The sequence below is a fragment of the Acomys russatus genome, chromosome 8, assembly GCF_903995435.1.
Source record: "Acomys russatus chromosome 8, mAcoRus1.1, whole genome shotgun sequence".
Lineage (NCBI taxonomy): Eukaryota > Metazoa > Chordata > Mammalia > Rodentia > Muridae > Acomys > Acomys russatus.
Window position 1 is genome coordinate 16,726,443 of NC_067144.1, and position 22,012 is coordinate 16,748,454.

General features: G+C 45.0%; 1 protein-coding gene across 1 annotated transcript; it reads left to right on the top strand.

Moving 5' to 3' along the window:
• The first annotated feature begins 16,391 nt into the window (after positions 1–16,391).
• Positions 16,392–20,651, top strand: Tm4sf19 (transmembrane 4 L six family member 19). Its single transcript, XM_051150427.1, has 4 exons — positions 16,392–16,592; positions 17,308–17,370; positions 20,177–20,346; positions 20,454–20,651. The coding sequence occupies exons 1-4, from the start codon at positions 16,392–16,394 to the stop codon at positions 20,635–20,637; spliced, it is 618 nt and encodes a 205-aa protein (XP_051006384.1). The 3' UTR covers positions 20,638–20,651.
• Positions 20,652–22,012: the final 1,361 nt, after the last annotated feature.

Consider the following 22,012-nt stretch of genomic DNA (forward strand, 5'->3'; position numbering starts at 1 on the left):
AGAAGAAACCAAAGTAAGATGACCAAGTATATGAGCACATGCATTCATCAGGCTTAGTCAGGGTGTCAGCTACAGAGGGTTTTATTTCCCGTTGACTATGTGGTTATCAGGGTTAGCCCATGGGAGGAAGGATCATGGGTTACAAGTGAGGAAATGAATGGCAATATCGCCTTGCTCAAGAATTTAATTTCCATACGGAGTTTGCCTTAGTTCTTCTGCAAGTTATTTTTCTTTCCAGGGAGAGCTTTCAATTGGGCAGTCAAGAGAGATCTGTGAGGTTAGTTAAATGTAGTGATTCCCTGTAGATAGTTGGAACAGCTCAAAAAATTTTAAAGTAAGGAGAAAAGGAACAGAGTACACTTGAGAGTGACATATAAGGAGGGAATGAAAGCTAGTGGGGAAAGTGAAAGGAAGACTGTCGGGCCTGAGATCTCGAGCAGGGCTAGGTGTGCGTAGCTAGCGTGTGTGGGTGTGCTCCGTGTGTATCTCCTCCTTCAGTCTCACACAGCCCCTGCACAGCATTCGAGTCACTTGTAAATGAGGAAGAGAACTGGGATTCACACAGCGTGTTCAGTGTGTCATTATTAGGAAGGGCCAAATTAAAATTAGAGCCCAGAGTCTGTTCTTCACTTTGTGTGGTGTGTTGTCCTTTGTCAGTTGGAGTCTATTTACTCTAAGGTCATCTTACTATATTTGGCTTTATAAACTAAGAGTTTTTGTTTTCTTAAAGTTGGAAGGAATGGTTAGGTCAAGATCGTGGGATTTGCACTATCCCTATAAAATATTAATTATGCCATTTTTTTTAGCAGACAGTTGTCCATTGCTTTTTAAGAATAATTCACTAAGGAAAACGACTACAGCATTATTTGCCAAGAATAAATGGAAACTGTAGGGGAAAATTTTAAAGAGAAGATGCATTTATTTTTTTCCTGATAGCTTATCCATGATAGATTATTTAACAGCCCCTTTGGTTTTGTTTTATCTTGTATCCAACTGTATTAGTGCTCTATTGAGTCTGTAGTCATTAAAGGTTGGAAATATTTTGAAAGTTAAGATCTGGTTTGATAGTTTTATCCAGTTAGGGAGTCATCTGTATACTTGGCAGGAAGGTGGATGTTGCCCTTTTCAGGGTTGATGTGTTACTACAACAGGAACTTAGGAGGAAAGGGTCGTATAGGGTCAGGTGGGGCTCTCCTCGCAGAGAAGGCAGACAGTGGCAAGCACTCATTCTTTGACTCCACCTCCTGTAAGTACTTGACTTGAGCCCTGAAGCTTAGGAGTAAGGCAAAAGTAATAATCCCTAAGTAATAAGGGATTTTGAGCTCCAGAACTAAAAACTCTTTCAGATTTTTGAGACAGAATTTCTCTTGTAGCCCTGGCTGTCCCAGACTCACTTTGTAGACCAGGCTGGCCTTGAACTCACAGAGATCCACCTGCCTCTGCCTCCCGAGTGCTGGAATTAAAGGCATGTGCCACCGCGCCCAGCTAAAAACTCTAATTAGCAGCGATCTCACTTGAACACATAAGAAAAATACCATAATGTTCCTGAAAAATGAAGGCAAGATTTCTCTTCCTGGGTGCAGTACAGGGTGTCCGATACTAGAGTAAAGAAGGCTGCCTGCTTTGTGGGTTCAGTGCACTTGGGTTACAACTTTTCTGCTCATCCTGTCAAGTTATTTTCTTCCTCTAAATCTTGAATTTCTTTTTTGAGAAACAGAATTCAACTAGATCAGTAGTTCTTTATCTTTTAAAGTGAAAGGACTTCAGATGTTTCAAGTTTTGACATGAGTGGGGAATGGCAGGGCTCACTACTAACAGAATTAACCTTATGGAGGAAGCATGAGAGTGCACCTTGAGCCATAACCCTACAGAAGAACATATGTCTGCCCCAATGTTTTCTTAGTCTCCCCCTTTATTTTATATCATCCTCAGACTAATTAAAAGTGTTAAAAGTGTGCTTGTTAATTAGTTCCTTTGTGTGTGTGTGTGTGTGTGTTCATCCGTGTGTCCCTCTGTGTTTAAGTATCTTTTGCCCAATCTCTTACAGACCTCACTGTGATGACTTGAAATCCCTCAAAGCAAAGTACAATAGTTACAGATCCAGTGATCTTTAAGCAGCCAGTTATTGTTTAAAAATTTAATACTGTAAGCCTAACGAGTTTTAAGAATGGCTGGCACAGCCAGGTGTGGTGGCGCACGCCTTTAATCCCAGCACTCGGGAGGCAGAGGCAGGCGGATCACTGTGAGTTTGAGGCCAGCCTGGTCTACAAAGAGAATCAGGACAGCCAAGGCTACACAGAGAAACCTTGTCCTGAAAAACGAAAAAAACCAAAAAACAAAAAGATGAAAGGGCCGGCAAGATGGTTCATGCAGTGAAGGTGCTTGCTGGTAAACTGGAGTCCTGAGTTCATTAACTTCTTCATTCTGGGATTACACAGAGAAACCCTGTCTCGAAAAAACAAACAAACAAAAAAGAATGGCTGGCACATAACGAATGTGAAGCAGATAATGTCACCAACACTGGAGCTGAATTTGTGTGTTTTAAGCCAAGTACTGGCTCAGCAGTTTTGAAGCTGATTTGTGCAAGTTGTGAAATTCAAACTTGGTTTGGGCAGATGTGACCTTTACAAGATGTCCATCAAACTAATGTTTAAAAATAATTCTTGTCCCATAGAGTGCATCTTTGTGGTGTCATATGTTTAGAGATCTTTCATTTACTTACTTAATAATAAATTACAGATACAGACTTATAAGTAACGCCCTGTCTAACTAAAACTTGAAATGTAATGAGGGCAGGAAGAGCCAGCCCTCGGAGGGGCTCACACTTGTCCAGCAGCCTAAGCCTTAATGAGTCGGCTGTGTATAGGTAGCCGCTCTACCCTCCCCCCCCGCCCCCTCCCCCAGTTACTCCTCAGTTCTTGATACGTAAAGGCCCTGTGGGCAGTGAAGGAGTCCCAGTATTATTGGTTTGCCTTACCTAACAGTTCAGTTGTTTACTGTGAAACGTAGAATCCCTAGTCGACATTTTAGAATGGGGCAAGAATGTTCTGCAGAACCCAAAACAACCAAAGAGTTCCATTCTAATATATTGACTTCCCCTATAATATAGAGATTTAATATTTCTGTGATGATTAATTGGATCTTAGACTCATCTCTTTGTCAGTCCTGGTAATGAGACAGCTTAGAATTAAGAGTATTGGGTTTATTTTTAAGAGCAAAGATTATCAACTGCCTTGGTTAGTTTCTTTAGTAAGGAACTCAGGTGCCTAGATTATTAGATACAATGAGACCTTAAAGTAGAACAACTGTTTAATTCTCCATTTTCTTTTTTGTCTTAGTTTTGTTTTTAAACACTCTTATGCAATTCAGGCCAACCACCTCCTTCTCCTGTTCTTTTCCTTTCTTTCTTCCCCCCCCCCCACCCCCCCTTGAGACAAGGTCTCTTTATGTAGTCCTGGCTTTCCTGGATCAGGCTGGCCACTTAGCAACTATGTAGTTAGTTGAACATAACCTTGAACCTCTGGGTCCTCCTTGGATTGAATGAGCCACTATACCTGTCTCTTCTTCATTCTTTACCTAATTCATCCAAAAATTAGTTGTGATATTTAATACACTTGGCCTTGTTTTTAAAATTATATTTCTAAGCCTTAATATATATTTCTCTTTTTTAATAAAATAATATAGAAGGGAATATTTTGAAATAACTCTCTCTTTCACAGCTCATTTTCCCTTTAGGAGAATTCTCATTCCAAGTAAGAGGATGGTTGGCTCTGTGATAAACCCCCAAGGCAGTTGGTTTGCTTCATTACAGATTTTTGGTTGCCCTACTTAAATCTCACCATTCTCATGAACACTTTGTTTTTTAAAGACACGCTGCTGAACCAGTACTTAGTTGAAAGCACACTTAGTAGCCCAGGCTGTCCTAGACCTCAGTAGCCTGATTTGGCCTTGAGCTCTTCTGGGATTATTTATAGGTGCAAGCCACTACACCTGGCTTAACCTGATTAATTTTTTTAAGACAGGGTTTCTCTATGTAGCCTTGGCTGTTCTAGACTCACTTTGTAGACATTGGTGACCTCAAACTCACAGATATCCTCCTGCCTCTGCCTCTGCCTCCCACGTGCTGGGATTACAGGCATGAGCCACCACGTCCAGCTCTTATATGTTTTTAATATGGCCTTTATGTCAAATAATCCCAAAATAAATTGAGTAATCCATATGAAATACTTTATTAAGTAGAGTGAAGAAGTTTACAAAAATTTGCTTGTGGAGCTAGGGAAATGGCTTAGCAGTTAAGAGCAAAGCCCTTGGTTTGAGTCCCTGCCACCACCTAATAGCTCACAACTGTCTATAACTCCAGTTCCAGGTGATCCAGGTCTTCTGAGTGTGAGGCTACGAGGCACACTTGGGAAACAGAGACAGGAAGATTGCTAGTTCCATGTCAACCGGAAGTTACATACTAATTCCTTAACTCAAAAATAAAATTCTCCTTGCCTCACCCCTTTTGAATACACCTGTAGGTTACTTTTACTGTGGCATGTATCTGTATATCGCAGTGCTCTTCTAGCCCCAATTAAATGTCATTCTTTCAAGAATTACAACTAAAGCTGCTGCAATGCCACATACAAGTGTCTGTATGAACACGTCTCCTTGCTCTGAGAGAAAATAGTGAGATGTAGAATTACTGTGTTTATGTTTGATTTTATAAGAAACCAGAAAACATGGGACTGGTGAAGTAGCTCAATAGTTAAGAGCACTTGCTCTTGGGGAGGACACAGGTTCAATTCCCAGCACCCACATGGTGCACCACAACTATCCCATAACTCCAGTCCCAGTCAAAAAACAAAAACAACAACAAACCAACAAGATTTGCTCACATATTTAAGAGATGTGAATACCAATGGTAGTATTTTGCCTAAGAATAATCACATTAATTATAAGTATGAAAAGTTATATCACTGCACTGAACTCTTTGGCAGTAAGCAGCAGATTTTTATGGGCAATAGTACTTCTGCAAGTAAATAAATGCCTTATAAGGTCACTTAGGTTTTCAAATGGGAGGAAGAGTCAAGCTAAACTGGAACAATAGGTAATGAGTAATGATCTGTCTCCAGAAAAGCAGCTGTGGGCTGGTGTGTATGTAGCTCAAGACCCTGCCTTGAATCCCCCAGCATTACTAAGAAGAAAAGGGTTTTGGTTTTTTCGAGGCAGGGCTTCTCTGTGTTGCCTTGGCTGTCCTGGACTCACTTTGTAGACCAGGCTGGCCTCAACTCAAAGCAGTCCACCTGCCTATGCCTCCCAAGTGCTGGAATTAAAGGCATGCGCCATCACACTCAGCCGGAAGAGAAGTTTTTAATCTAACTGGGATGGTGAGAGTCATCTGTTGGTCATTTTAAAAAATTGGGAGCTGTTTTAAATGAGAGAAGTTGGCTTAAACTTGAATGTCGTCCGTGTCTCCCGCCCCCCGCCCTCGTTTGGTGTTTTGAGACAGGGTTTCTCTGTGTTAGCCTTGGCTGTCCTGGACTCGCTTTGTAGGCCAGGCTGGCCTTGAACTCACAGCGATCTGCCTGCCTCTGCCTCCCGAGTGCTGGGATTAAAGGCGTGCGCCACCACGCCCAGTTGAATGTTCCCTTCTCAAAATCCTTTATATTTACTTTTATTAATGGGCTCTTGTGGGACTATGTACTGATAGGGAACTATTCACATCCACCCTGGATTCTTCCCTGTATCAAGATAGCTGAGTTACAGTGTGTGTCACCAGGATTAATTGCAAGCTAATGACAATAGAATATATTCATTGATAGAATTGTATTCAGCTGGCGACATTGGTTTCAACAAAACGAGTTTAGCATATGCTTTTCTCAAAGCTGCTGTGTTCTTAATGGGAAAATATCAATAAATACTAAGTGATATGGTTCGAAATACCCATAGGCTCATGAAACTAATCTTAGACTCTTAACTGTGTTGACGCTCTGCTGCCTCCAGAGAAAGCAGTGTGTGACCTCCACTTTTCATTAATGCGTGTGGTAAGGACTGTTTATCTTGCCCTTGGCAGACTTGGGCCTTGTTTTCTAGGCGTACCCCTCTAGTTCATAAAGGCTACTTACAGCACCTGAGAAGCTGAGACAGCCCTCTAGCTTCAGAGGTGGAGACGTGAGTGCTGTTTGATTCTGGCGTGATGCACAGACTTCAAGGGGCTTCTGTCCAAGTTTTGCCATGAATATTTTAGACACAAATTTTACACTCCTTACAATTCTATTTTTCTGGACAGTTTTTCTGTTGGTTATTTAAAAATTCTAAGCATCTAGATCTTTCTTTCCTTTTTCTCCTTAACCATTAAGAAAGTCCTCTTGCTAGTAAGTTTTGTTCTGTGGAAACTTCAGGAGTACTTGTGGGCTTAGAATGTTTTGTATGATTTCAGTTTGAGCAGTGCATTTAGAATCCTCTGGGACGCCCAATTTTGGCAAGTCTTCACTGCTTGTGTTTTTAAACATGTCTCTCATGTCTTCTCCAAACCTCACTTCCCATCTTACTCAAGAGTTAATTGAAGTTGATTTGGGGTATTTGCTTTACAAATGTTCCCCCGCTCCCAGCAGTTCTTAACACAGAGCGTAGATATTTCCTGGGCTGTCTGTATGCTCAGTTTGCCCTGGACAAAGTGGTGGTCTTGCTGAGATTTGAATTCTTAATACAGGACCGGTTCTAAATTTAATCCATAGTTCCGCTTGTTGCTGCATCCAAGAAAATGGCGGACAGAGCTAGTTCTTGTGGTGTGCTAGCCAGTGCTCCCTAATATGGAGTGAGTTTCCAGGTTTCTGGGCATCAATCCCACAGTGCAAGGAGATTGTTTGTTGTGAAAATACTTCTCTAAATTGGAATGAAGGCTTTGAGACCAGTGAGATGGGAAAACTACACTGTCCACTGAAATATTGTCCAAGGTGCATGAACGATCTTCCCAGACATGTGGTGATTATAAAGGTGCTAGGGGAAGCCTGAAGTCAAAAGGCACGTGGAGGCAGAGAGCTCTAACTCCTGGCTAAGACTCACTAGACTCCACTGCTCTGAACCTAGGGCATGTTAGACACCTGGCTGTGATGTTTCCATGGACACACATAGGCTATAGGCAAATGCTTTCTGAAGTGATGGTCTCTCTATTGATGGTTTATTTCCTGGTTTGGGCTGTACTAAATTGTGAGTATTCGCTGTGTTGTACCCAGTTCCTTTATATTAATACTGCAACTTGAGTTGTGGGTGGGTGGGTGGGGCAGCAGGGTTGGGGAGGGAGGGGAGTGGAGTGAAGTCTTTTGAAGACATCAGCTCACTGTGCTGAGAGAGGGACCAAACTCAAGGAAACCTCTGATCTATACATTCAACTGCTGCATTTTTTTTATAAATACATGTAAATGTCCTGTTGTAATATTTGATCTTGGAAATAAAAACAAAAACCTTTCAATATTATTTTTTGTGTCATTGTTTTTGTCAGATATTGGGTATTTTCACTCGTGTAATTCAGATTCCAAACCCTTGTCCAAATGTTCTCATGTTTGAGACACTTAAGCTTGTTTTCCCAGTAATTTAAGGCAGGAGAATTCAACCTCTTAAAACTTCCTTTTTTCCTCCCTCCAGTTAAGGGGATGTGCACCATCCCGTCAGCCACCTGCGGAGGAGGTTAGTCACCGGAAAGACTGGAGAGCAGCTGGTCTGCTAGGCCTATCATAGTTCCCCTTCCCTTCCTCCTAATTATGTTGTGTTAACTTCTTCTTCTTCTTTGGGCTGAGATCCCACCTCTCAGTACCCCTGAGAATGGAACATCTGTCCTGGTTTTCCTAGGCCTTTCAGCCCGAGGGAGCCTTCTGTGCCATTAGCTTTCTGACCCCTGCCCTATTCATAATCTGACCTCTGATACTCCCTTGCTTCTGCCTGCAAATGCACTGGTGAAGGGAGGGAGAGGCAGGTGGATCTCTGTGAGTTTGAGGCCAGCCAGGGATACACAGAGAAACCCTGTCTCGAAGAACCTTAATTAATTAATTAATTAAAAGATACAAAAATTATTTTGGATATTAGTTGTCATCTTTGTTGTTAGTGTGCCACAAATTATTTCAAGCTAGTTGGTGTTTTGTTTTTGTTTTTGTTATATTTTGTTTTGTTTCGTTTTGTTTTTGTCTTTTTGAGACAGGGTTTCTCTGTGCAGCCTTGGCTGTCCTGGACTCGCTTTGTAGACCAGGCTGGCCTCGATCTCACAGCGATCCACCTGCCTCTGCCTCCCAAGCGCTGGGCGCCTCCATGTCTGGAGCTGGGGCCCCTCGAATAGGAGCTTAGTAAGCAGGTCCGCGGCCGCAGCACAGTGCAGTGTACATGGTTTGTTGTGACTGTGACACTAGAGGAAGGTGCCTTGTGCTTGAACACAAGAGGGAAAAGAAAGATGGCGTGGCCAAGTAAGTAGAGTGAGAAGGAAGAAAAAGTGGGCTCGGCTCAGTGTTGCTTCCGTGGAGAGCTCGGATTCCACCAGGGAGGAGGCTACAGCAGGATGGAACAGCTGGTGACAGGGAGGGCACGGGTGGCAGAGGCTGAGGCTTCTCCCGGGTTGCATCCAGTGACTCATTAAGACCGGGCAATCTCATGAGGATGTGCACATTGTCTCCTTGCTTTGGAGTCACATGAAAATGAGCAGAGAGTGGGTCATCATCATAGGGGTTCAGCTGTGACAGAATGATCACTCAGCAGAGGTCCGTGGGCAGTTGTGGACACTCACACCCACTCACACACGAATGCCGGGGCGACCTCTACATATAGAGGGCCCTGTAGGAGTCCTGGCTGAGGCTACAGGAGCCAAGGCCCACTTGGAACAGAGCGTCTCCTCCACCTGCTGGTTTGCCCACCCTGATTCCTTCCATCAGACACAGGTAAGCAGAGAGCCTAGCAGTTAAGAGCGTCTGCCTTGTGATGCACAGTCTCAGCTCTGCCGATTAACCGATTAACCACTGCGGGACTGGGGCTGCCTCCCAGGGGACTTCAGGCCGCTGTACGTTCAGTGACAGCACTCCTTCCAGTAGTCCCTGTCTTGCAGGCAAGCGTTAAGCCCCTATGTGAGCTTCTGCCCCTGCCTTACTTGTTCCCCCTAGCTTTGATCCTAGCGGAAATGGACTGCATTTCTTCCACCATTGTCTCCCTAGGTTCTAGCACTGTGTCTGGCAAAGACTGGGCATTTGATGAATATCCACCCAGGGATAAAGGGAAAGGTGGGAAGTGGGAAAAAACAGACACGGAATTTGCATTCTTCCTCTGAGATGATTGCCCCTATGGCCAGCCAGTGGCTGGTTCGCACAGCCCGCAGCTCAGGTTTGAACAAGGGCCTCCTGTACAGCCTCGTTTTAAGGTGTGGCCTTTGAGGCATGATGGGGTATGCCTGAGGTCCTAGCGCTTGGGTAGTGGAAACACAAAGATCAGATATTTCAAGGCCACAAATTCAAGGCCTGGGCTAGAAGAGACCCTGTGTCAAAAACAAAACCGAATTTGACCTTGTGATCCTGCCTGTCCCTACTCACAGGAAAACATGCTGGCCTCTTGGCTAATCATCTGACTCACGTATTTGGAAGGATATCTCAGGATGTGATTTCTGAGGGAAGTGAAAGTCAAACCAAGTCTTTCTTTAGCTAGGGTAGAACCTCCTTGCTCTTCTCAGTGCAGCGTGGGATGGGCAGGCCAAGCAAGGCCTTTTCCTCTATTTTCAGTGAAATTTTTATGTTGCAAACTGAACATGCCCAGAGACATTTCTGTCCATCACTTCTACATTTGTGTGTTCCCCCCCCCCCAAATATGTCTACTTTTTAAATTCTTAGATTACAACTTCATTTGAGCTTGCCCAGGATGACTTAACTGAGTATACTGATGCACATCCACTTAAATGCAGTGGGCCCACCCCTGTGTGACTATGAATAGGCCCCCGAGTCAAACCCCTCTCCTCCGTTTGCTCTCCTTGCCATGTACACATAATACATCCTTCACTCCCCTTAACATCTTGGCTGTGCTGCTTCTGGACCTCAGCAAGACATCCTGAGTCCATTGTTACAGGGTCTCTGAATTCTGCTCGCCCAAGGACCACAGTTCGGGGTTGTAGGCTTTCATCTATTTGTCTAAATTGGTTTGCTTTCGTTTGTTTTGTTGTTTGGTTGATATTTAGGGTTTTGTTGTTGTTGTTGTTTGTTTGTTTTTTGCTGTTGTTGTTGTTGGTTCGTTGGTTTTTTTTGTTTTGTTTTGTTTTGTGTTTTGTTTTGAGACTAGACTCATGTAACCCAGGCTGGTCTCAAATATACTATATAGCCAAGGCTGGCCTTGGACTCTAAATCTCTTGCTTCCAACCCCAAAGAGCTGTGATAACAGGCACATGCCACTGTGCTGACTTCAAGGATTATTCTTTTCATGATTAAAGTTTAGTGACAACTGAGAATCTTTTCTTGTTTGGTTCATTCGGGAGTTTGTTTGTTTTTGATTTTTCGAGACAGGGTTTCTCATGTAGCATTGGCTGTCCTGGACTTGCTTTGTAGACCAGGCTGGCCTCGAACTCACAGCAATCTGCCTGCCTCTGCGTCCCGAGTGCTGAGATTAAAGGCATGCGCCACCACGCCCGGTTCATTTGGGAGTCTGTGAGACAGGGTCTCTTGGAGTAACTCCTGGCCTCAAACTCACTAGGTGGAGGACAGCCCTGAACTCCTAATCTGCTTGCCCCTGTTGTAGTACAAGAATTTCCACACAGGCCACTTGAGCCCCAGTCTCAGTGAGATGTTGATGGTTTATTGAGTGAACGCCCACCCCAAGACAAGGCTGATTGCAATCAAGGCCACAGAAAGGACTTGGGAGCCAAACTGTGATGTCAGCCTGTTTCTAAGGCAGGGCTTTTATAAGAAAAACTGTAACCAGGTAACAGGCAGGTAAACCAGTTGGGAAGCAAGGGGAGGGCAGCATTACATCATTTTGATTAGCTAAGCACAAGAAGAATCGATTTTGTTCCTAGTACATTGTATCCAGGTGGCTAGACAAAACATTTTAAGCTGATTGGCTGGGACATAGGCTTGGGGACCTCCAGTTCTCTACCTTTCCGGAAGGTACATAGCAGGATACTATGGTTTTGTTAAGAAGAACATATACCACTAATTCAAGCAGAACGTTCAACAGTGTTGAGTTGTAAGTGAAAGGCTCTTCAAGCTCCCAGACAGGTAATGCCTGAGAACCTGAGCTTAATTTTACCTTATGATGAAAATGGAGACTTAAAAACAAAACGGCTACAGTTCTGCTATGCTAAAGGCTGAAGCAGGTCTCAACACCTCTACTTCCCAAAGCTGGGGTTATAGCTGTGTGCCTCCATCCCTGACTCATGCTCACTAGTTCTCAAGCCTTTCTTGTGACTTTCCTGACAGGAAACCTCCACAGAAGAGTTTGGTTTTGGTACTGGGGGAGGGGAGTGTCTTGAAACCCCTCATCCACTGGTAATATGAGCAGGTGCTGAAGGCATTCCTGGCCAAGAGTAGTTCCTGGGCCAGGTTCAAAACACACTCTGAGGGCTGTGGTGACACGCGCCTTTAATCCCAGCACTTGGGAGGCAGAGGCAGGCGGATCATTGTGAGTTTGAGGCCAGCCTGGTCTACAGAGTGAGTTCAGGACAGCCAAGGCTACACAGAGAAAGCTGTCTCGAAAAAACAAACCATAATGAAACCTATATTCTTTTTTTTTTTTCCGAAACAGGGTTTCTCTGTATAGCCTTGGCCATCCTGGACTCACTTTGTAGACCAGGCTGGGAAACCTATATTCTTGAATGGTCAATGACTTATCAGTCCTTCCTGGGCCCTGACAAAGTCAGACCTCTGAAAGACAGCGGCTTAGTAATGTTGAAATCAGAGCACTGGCCTTAAATGGGAAGATGGTGCGAGGAGGGAAGACTGCCTGCCTCACAAGATGATGAGGAATTCAGTGCAAGGGGGAAGAAACTAAAACAAAAGAACACAACCAAGCTAAGGGGAAGAAACTAAAACAAAAGAACACAACCAAGCTAGGCCAAGTGGCGCACACCTAAAATCCCAACACTCAGGGAGGCAGAGGCAGGTAGATCTCTTGAGTTCAAGGCCAGTCTAGTTTACAAATCCAGGATGACAGCCAAGGCTATACAGAGAAACCCTTGTCTCAAAAAACCAAAACCAAAACCAAAAAACACCCACACTGGACAAGGGTCACATCCTGACAGGAGCTTGTGAGGCTGCATCTGGTACAAGGAGCATGGGGGTGAGGATGCTTCTGAAAGAGGCCTCCAGCATCTTTCCTGGCTCCTCGCCACTCCCTTCCCTCCAGGTCCCTGGTGTCCCTGGATGAAATCTGTCCTTCACATCTACCCCCAGCTCCCCTAGCATGCCCCTCTCCTCTAGAAAGACCCAGACATCCTTTCTCTTGGAACAAGCTACTTTATTCAGTGTGACAGGGCTCAGTAAAGGGCACTTACCACACAGGAAAACTGCAGCTGGAAGTAGGTGCTGGGGGAAGGGAGAACAAGGGCTGAGGGGAATCACAAGCCACCAAAGGTTGTGGAGACCAGCTGAGGAGAAGCCTGCTTCTGGCAACCATCTCCTTAACATAAACTCTAAGGATTTTTGGTTTGAGGTCTTTGTTTGTTTGTTTGTTTCTTTCTTTCTTTCTCCCTCGAGACAGGGTTCTTCTGTGTAGTTGGATGTCCTAGACTCACTTTGTAGACCAGGCTGACCTTGAACTCACAGCAATCTGCCTGCTTCTGCCTCCAGAGCGCTGGGTTTAAAGGTGTGCACTTCCATGCCAGGCTGACAAGGTCTTTCTTATTTGTGTTTAGTTGTTTTTGAGACTGGGTCTCTCTTTGTAGACCTTTTAAGAACTGTCCTGAAACTCACTATGTAGCCTGGGCAACCCCTACTCTTAAATTGTTTTTGCCTCAGTCTCCTAAATTACTGGGCTTACAGATGTGAACCAATGGTAGGATGGATCAGGACTTCCTTTTTATGGCCAAATATTTCCTTATATGCACGTATAAAATGTATTTTGTGGATGGACATCTGGGTTATTGGTATATATCTAATTTTAGCTATTATGACTAAAGCTACTGTGGACATTCAAATTTCAGTGCCTGTATGGGCATGGATTTTTTCTGCACTTTCATAAAACAGTGAAATTACTGGTTCATTTGGTAAGTGGATGTTTAGTCACAAAACATTGCTACACTATTTCCTAAAATGCTTTAACCGTTACATCCTCCCCAGCAATGTGGGATCATTCCAGTTGTATCTCGTGCTCACCCACAATTTAGATACGTTTATAAATGCTAACAAGGCTGGGTGTAGTTGGTGGTGCACTCCCAAAGCCAGAGGCAAGCTGATTTCTTGAGTTTGAGGCCGAGTTGGTCTGCATGGTGATGTCCATGTCAACCAGTCTATGTAGGGAGACCTTGTCTCAAATAAAACAAAACAAAAACACACCTCTAACAATTGCATGGGGTAGCATGTCTGTCTGTCTGTCTCCCCACCTACAGGCTAGCATTAAACTCCTGGGCATGTCTTCCTTTTCTTCACAATGCTCTGCAATCCTTAGCACACACATCCTGTACACATTGTTAATATATATCCAGAGATATTTTTGTTTTGTGCTATTATCTTTTAAATTACATTTCAACTTGTCATTGCCTGTATGTGGGAGTAGAATACAATATTAATATTTGGTTATATGTCCTTGCTAAACTCACCTATTAGTTCAAGTAACTTTATTATTTGGGGGGGGGAGGTTGAGACAGGGTTTCTCTGTGTAGCCTTGGTTGTCCTGGCCTCACTTTGTAGACCAGGCTGGCCTTGAACTCACAGTGATCCACCTGCCTCTGCCTCCTAAGTGCTGGGATTAAAAGTGTGCGCCAAACTTTTAAAAGATTGCTTAGAAGGCTGGGCATGGTGGCGCACACCTTTAATCCCAGCACTTGGGATGCAAAGCCAGGTGGATCGCTGTGAGTTTGAGGCCAGCCTGGTCTACAAAATGAGTCTAGGGCAACCAAGGCTACAAAGAGAAACCCTGTCTTGAAAAAACAAACAAAAAAAGATTGCTTAGAAACCACCTACCTAGCTGACCTTCCTACTCAGCCTACATCTCAGAAGGAAAAAGCCCCTTCTCCATGCTGTCTTAAAAACCCCTCAAACCGAATGCCCCGCCTTTGTACTTCCTGTGCATCTCTCTATCTGTCCTCTGGGCTTCCACTCATTCTCTATGTTTTTTTTTTTTCCTATGTTCACTTCCTGTCAACTGGTTGCTTGCTCTGCCTCTTGACTTATGGTTGACTTTATTTAATCCTGTTTACAGAAAGCTCTTGGATTAAAGGTTTGTGCTAGGGCTGAGCCACACCACAACTAGCAACAGGTTTTTTTTTTTCAAGTACACAATCTTGGGGTTCACAGTGTGATCAAATATCTTGCAAAAACAAACAACATCAAAAGAATACCATTGACAAGAAGCATAGAAAATGGACACCTTGATGGAACCTTTAGAAGCTTTATGGAATAGAAATAACCACTGGCCATAGAGATGGCCAGCAGGTAAAGGTGCTTGCCTTCAAGCCTGGCAAGTTGAGTTCAATCCCTGGGACCCACATGGTGGACGGAGAGAATGGACTCTTGAAAATCATCCCCTGTGGCTGTCGAAATGGCCCAGTGGTTAAGAACACTGGCTACAGCTGGGTGTGGTGGCACATGCCTGTATTCTCAGCACTCTTCAAGGCAGAGGCAGGCAGATCTCTGTGAATCCAAGGCCAGTCTGGTCTACAAAGTGAGTCCAGGACAGCCAAGGCTACAGAGAGAAACCTTGCCTTAAAAACAAACAACAACAACAAAACAAAAACAAAAAAATAGCTGGGCGATGGTGGCGCACACCTTTAACCCCAACACTTGGGAGGCAGAGGCAGGTGAAGCACTTTGAGTTTGAGGCCAGCCTGGTCTACAAAGTGAGTCCAGGACAGCCAAGGCTATACAGAGAAATTTGGTGTCCTCTTCTGGCGTGGAGGCACAGATGCTGGCAAACACTGTATAAATAATAAATAAATAGGGGCTGGAGAGAGGGTGCAGAGGTTAAGAGCACTTCCAGAGGTCCTGAGTTCAATTCCCAGCAACCACATGGTGGCTCACACCCATCTATAATGTGATCTGATGCCCTCTTCTGACCTGCAGGGGTACATGTAGGCAGAATACTGTGTACATAATAATAAATAAATATATCTTCAAAAAATAAATAAATAAATAAATAAATAAATAAATCTCTAAAAAAAAAACAAAGCCAGAGAGAGAAGAAAGAAGAAAGTTGTCCTCTGACATCCACATATTGGATGTGTCATACAAATGCCCTATGCACACACATTAAATGAATAAAATGTACCACAGTTTTAAAAGAAAATAGAGAAACAATCACTGGTTATAATAGGGAATACACAAAATAGGATGGACTGTGGAAATGTGTGTGGCTGAAGCTTGGCAAAAAATAAATGAATAAATAAATAAATAAATAATAAATAAATAAATAGAGGATGCCCTACAAGAGGACCGTCAAGGCTGGCAGATTTGGACCCAAAGGGGCCTGAAAAAACTACTGTACCAAGCCGGGCGTGGTGGCGCACGCCTTTAATCCCAGCACTCGGGAGGGAGAGGCAGGCGGATCGCTGTGAGTTCGAGGCCAGCCTGGTCTACAAAGTGAGTCCAGGATGGCCAAGGCTACACAGAGAAACCTTGTCTCAAAAAAAAACAAAAACCAAAAAAAAAAAAAAACAAAAAACTACTGTACCAACCAAGGACAATGCATGCAGTAAACCTAGACCCCCTGTTCAGATCTAGCCAAATGGAGCTCACATTCTTCACAGTTGTGTGGAGAGCAGGGACTGCCTCTGACATGAACTCTGATGCTCCCTATCTGACCACTTTCCCTTGGTGGGGAGGCCTGGTGGCACTCAGAGGAAGGGTAAGCAGGCAACCAGGATGAGACCTGATAGGCTGTGATCATGTGGTGGGGGAGGAGGTCCCCTTCTGTCTCAGGCCTAAGGGAGGAGAATAGGGTGAAAGAGGGAGGCGGGGGGGGGGGGGGGGGGGGGGGGCAGGCAAGGCGGGGGGAATGGGAAGATACAAGTGAGGGGATAACAATCGAGATGTAAAGTGAGTTAATTATTCAAATAATTTTTAAAAATGGAGGACGCAACTCCTATTTGTTGGGGGAAGGCTTAAAAGGCAGCATGTTTAAAAAGCTCCCCAGCTGTCCTTGATGTGACCTGTTCGCAGAAGCCATCTCCGTTTCATCTGGCACCACACCCTGTTGGGCACTCCTGCCCTTGCTCTGTCCTGACTCTTTCCCATTGTCGCAGGATGCTGTCCTTTCCCGGTGTAATGGCCTGCTCCCGGACCTGTTCCCGCGTCCTAGGCCTGAGCCTTGGGACCTCATCCCTGTGTGCTGCCGGGGCCAACATTGCACTCCTCTTTCCTAACTGGGATGTGACCTACCTGATGAGGGGCCTCATTGGCAAGCACGCCATGCTGGGCTCTGGGCTCTGGGGAGGAGGCCTCATGGTATGTGTCTTGGGTTCGGTGAGTGGGATCATTCCCAAAGCCTCTTTTGGGGATGGAGCTGGGAGGTGGTCTTGGGGTGTTCCAACAGGCTGGTGTTGAGTCCATAAATAGCCCAAGATAAAAGAGGACTTGTCATGGGTTGCTGGATCTTTAACTTGGAACTAGGAAGCCTACATGAATGTAGTACCTACAGAGTCAAATTGGGCTAAACCTTCAACCTGGACCCTAAGTCTATTTTAGCAGCTGTGTATGGCACCTAGAAATGCAAATTGCCCAGTCTCTTCTTTTAGGTTTATTTTTATGTGTATGGGTGTTTTGACTGTATGTATATATGCATATAATTTTCTATATATACAGGAACCTTCAGAGGACAGAAGAGGGTGTTGGATTCCCTGGAACTGGGATAACAGGTTGTAAGCCACTGTGTGAGCTGGAAACCAAACCAAACCTGGGTCCTCTGAAAGAGCACTGGTGCTCTTTTTTGTTTTCTTTTTTTTGTTTTGTTTTGTTTGGTTTGGTTAGTTTGGTTTGGTTTTTTGAGACAGGGTTTCTCTGTGTAGCCTTGGCTGTCCTGGCCTCAAACTCACAGTGATCCGCCTGCCTCTGCCTCCCAAGTGCTGGCATTACAGGCATGGCGACCAGTGGTGCTCTTGACCGTGGAGGGGTGTCTCCAGCCCCACCTAGGCTCCTGTTGACACACCTCTCCACTCTCCAGGTACTCATGGCTGCGACTCTCACCATGAGGGGCTTCTTCAGTAAGAGTGCACCCTGTCTGCACGTAAGCATCAGTCCCCGCCCCCTCAACACAACTCTCACATCTTCTGCTCCAGAGGCAGAGGGCTCAAGGGGCAGTTTTAGTTTCCAGGCCTGAGGTCAGTTCCTAACTGTGCCATTTAACAACTCCAAACTCTTGGCAAGTGGTTTAATTCTTTCAGTCTCATCTGTAGGAAGGGAGTTGTTCAGGGCAAAGGAACCACAGAGGTCTACAGAAATGCGATAAACTGCTATTTTCTCTGATACTGAGTATCAGTGATTTGGGTTTAAGTACACTGTAATCATATGACTTTTATAGAAAATTTCCTGGCTACTTTTTCTGGTTTACTTAGTTATCTCTTTTTGTATTTGATTTCATCTGTGTCTGGTGTTTTGGCGTCTTGTATATTGGTGTGCCGCCTGTGTGCCTGGTGTGCATGGAAGCCGGAAGAGGCTGACAGATCCACTGGAACTGGAATTCAGATAGTTGTGAGCTGTCATGTGGGTGCTGGGAATAAAACTTGGGCCCTCTGCAAGAACAACTAGTGCGCTTAATGGCTGAGCCACCATCTCTCTAGCTTCTATCTGGGTTTTCTTGAGACAGGTTTTTTACTATGTAGCCTGGAGCTATCCTTGAACTTGTCATCCTCCTGCCTCATCTCCCCAGTGCTGGTGCTTGGCTAGTTTAATATTTTCTTAGGATTTGCCTAACACGCATAAGGTAGTGGAGTGGGCTGTCAGCACTAAAACAACCAATCAAGATAAACCACATACATGTACCCCATACACACAGACACCCGTTCATAGTGCGCCCATATGCATAGAGATTTTTTTAACCATTAGAGATAATTCACCTACTAATTTACACTTTAATTTTTCTACTCTACTCTACAGATACAAGGACCAGAATAAATTTGTGCTTTATTAATTACAGCTGCAATGGTATAGATTTTCAAATATCGCAAGCTGGGTATGATGTTGCCTCACCCCTTTTAACGCCAACTTTTAGAAGGCCGAGACAGGAGGATCAGGAGTTCAAGGTCACCCTGAGCTACATAGTTATAATGAACCTGGATCCTGTGTGTGTGTGTGTGTGTGTGTGTGTGTGTGTGTGTGTGTGTGTGTGTGTGTGTGTCAGGGACAGAGACAGAGAGAGGCAGAGGCAGGGTTTCTCTGTGTAGCTTTGGCTGCCCTGGACTCACTTTGTAGACCAGACTGGCCTTGAACTCACAGAGATCCACCTGCCTCTGCCTCCCCAAGGGCTGGGATTACAGGTGTGCCACCACGCCGGGCTTCTATTTTGCTTTCTATGCTATGATAAACATCATAAATAAAGAAACTTAGAAAGGAAAACCTGAAAACTTCCAGGTCACAATCCACATGTGTATATATTACTTTTTAAAAAAATATTTTAAAAGATTTATTTATTTTATTTATTGCATGTGAGCACTTTATCTGCAGAAGAGGGCATCAGCTCTCATTATAGATGGTTGTGAGACACTATGTGGTTGCTGGGAATTGAACTCAGGACCTCTGGAAGAACAGGCGGCACTCTTAATCTCTGAGCCATCTCTCCAGCCCATGTGTATATATTACTTATTCAGTCTCAGACCTGGATCCATGCCTCACTGCTGCCACCCCACACGCCACCTGTTCTGATTCTCACAGCCCACGCACACACTGGGAAGCGCTCTGACTGAGTTCCATGCTAAAACATTAAATAGAAACACATAAGCATTTCATTCACTGCTCTGTTTACTTTTGCCTGAGCTAGTGGCTCTCGATCTTGAGTGAGCATCAGACTTTCTGAAGGATTTGTGCTCTGTCTCACCCTGGGTCTCTGACCCAAGACGTCAAGGTTGGATTGGAGACGGTCTGCGATTCAACATGCATTCCCAAATGCTGTGTTGATGCTGTAACGGGAGAGCCGTGGCGCTGGGCTTCCGACAGACTGACCATGTTTCAGCCCTCTAACATCAGAGCCAGGTCCCTGCCTGCTTCCTTCCTGCCTTTCATGCTTGATTTGAAAAATCGAGATCAAGAGTGGGAGCTTAAGCCAGGCGTGGTGGCGCACACCTTTAATCCCAGCACTAGGGAGGCAGAGACAGGTGGATTGGTGTGAGTTCAAGGCCAGCCTGGTCTACAAAGAGATTTCAGGACAGCCAAGGGCTCTGTTACACAGAGAAATCCTGTTTCAAAAAAAAAAAAAAAAAAAAAAAAAAAAAAAAAAAAAATGGGAGCTTTAAAAACTTATAGCTTGTCACTGGAGGGGAAAAGTGGACACCCAATAAGCAATTTGTTAGCTCAGAGCTGAGACACTGCAGTAGAAGAGCAAGGGGGTATCAGCCTGCTAGAGGGTCCAAGACCCTGTGCAAGGAGGGGGTGCAGATCCATGTGTCTGTCTGTTTGTCCTCAGTCTCTCTCTCTCTCTCTCTCTCTCTCTCTCTCTCTCTCTCTCTCTCTCTCTCTCTCTGTCCAGGGTTTCTCTTTGTAACAGGTCCCTGGCTGTCCTGAATTCTCTTTGTAGAACAGGCTGGCCTCGAACTCACAGTGTCTGTCCTTTCTCAACAATCTCTTCTTGGCTCTACCCAGAGACAAACAGACACCTCACCAGCCACCCTTGGACATGTTTTAAAGGAACATGTCACACACACACGCACACATGCACGCACACGCGCGCGCGCACAGACACACACACACACACACACACACACCTCCTGTGATAGGCTGGGAGAATGCCTGGCCACCAGAGAACGTAGACTTGTCCATGTCACTCCCAGCGGCCCCCTGAGCACCTTTCTGCATGAGTTCTGTTTCTGCCTCCTCTGCAGATTCTCACTGCTCTGTTGTCAAGTGGCCTGGCTCTGCTCGGGGCCTTGATTTGCTTTGTCACTTCTGGAGTAGCCTTGAAAGACGGTCCCTTTTGCATGTTCGATGTCTCGTTCTTCAATCAGACACAAGCATGGAAATTCGGCTATCCCTTCAAAGATCTGCCCAACAGGTAACTGCCACTGATAAACCCAGCCAGGGGACCCCTGCCCTGTGTCTTCTTTTGGAGCTCTCATTGATTGATTCCTCCACTTCTGATCTGCTTGTTCTTGGCACTAGGAATTATTTGTATGACCGCACACTCTGGACTGATGTCTGCCTGGAGCCCTCTAAGGCTGTGGTTTGGCACGTGACCTTCTTCTCCACCATCCTGTGCATCAGCCTCCTCCAGCTTCTCCTGGTGGCGATCCATGTCGTCAATAGCATCCTCGGCCTGTTCTGCAGCTTCTGGGAGAAGTGCTAGGTAACAGATGTTCTCTCGTGAATTGATGCTCTCACAGCAAGAATGGGCTGTGAATCCCTCTTAGGCCTTCCCATAGGATAATAGCACGTCCTTGCATGTAGGGGAAATGTCGCAATAAGCTGAAAGACAGGCTGTGTACTCTGAAGATGATATGGCAATAGAGTAACGAAGTCATTGCTCATGTATAAATGGTCTCAATTTCAGCCTCTTGACAGCCCATAAAAGTTGGCCACACAAAAAGTTCAGCACACATAAAGGCAGAGCTGCTGAGACTCCCAGATGATAATAGACTCTCTATTTTATTTTACTGTTTTTTGTTTGTTTTTTAAAATTTTTTTGTTTTTTGAGACAGGGTTTCTCTGTGTAGCCTTGGCTGCCCTGGCCTCACTTTGTAGACCAGGCTGGTCTTGAACTCACAGCGATCCGCCTGCCTCTGCCTCCTGAGTGCTGGGAAGAAAGAACCTGTGACCTATAAAACACCTTGCAAGCATCCTTCATCAGAAAAAAAAAAAAAAAAAAAAAAGAGAAACCCTTTGTTTACCTACAAGACCGAGGCTCCAGAGAGGAGGTATGGGGTCAGGGTAGCCTGACCTTCCCTAAGCCTTTTCAAAAGAAAGATGGACCAATGAGATGGCTTACTGGATAAAGATGCCTGCTGCTGAGACTGAAGACCTGGGGCTTACTCCCCAGAACCACGTGGTGGAAGCAAAGAACAGACTCTGGCAAATTGTTCTCTGACCTCTATGCGTGAGTGCGAGCACACACGTGTGTGTGTGTGTGTGTGTGTGTGTGTGTGTGTGTGTGTGAACTCCTACCCCCATACAAAAATAAATAAATACAATTATTTAAATTTTGTTTTATTTGTGTCTATGGATGGCTTGTCTGTATCTATGTCTCTGTACCTGCATGCATCTACAAAGGCCTGAAGTGTAGGGGGCTGGTCTGATGTTGGGTATTCTGATGCTATTTGCTACCCAGAGGAGCTCATTCTCAAGGACACCTGTCCTAGCTGTGTAAGCCTTGCCTCTCTGACCAATAAAAGGCCTACACTTGGGCAGGGCGGCAGGGCGGCTGGTGGCGTGGCAAAGGTTCTCCGGTGTTATGGAAAGAAGGACCTTGGGAAGGTGAGAGGTGCGGGAGGCAAAACAAGGAGTAGAAGCGCTGCAGGATAGGAAAGTGGGCCAGGGGGAGGAGCTCTGAAGTTCCGCACGGAAAGAAGCGGCTCAGATGACCTGCATATACAAGTACTTTGGGATTACGGATGGGAAATAGCCCAAAGAGAAATGATTAAAGCAGACGGCATGGGATGGGGGCTGGGAGATAATGGGAGGTAGTTTAGGGGTTAATATCCACCCAGCCCCAGGTAAAATGGGGC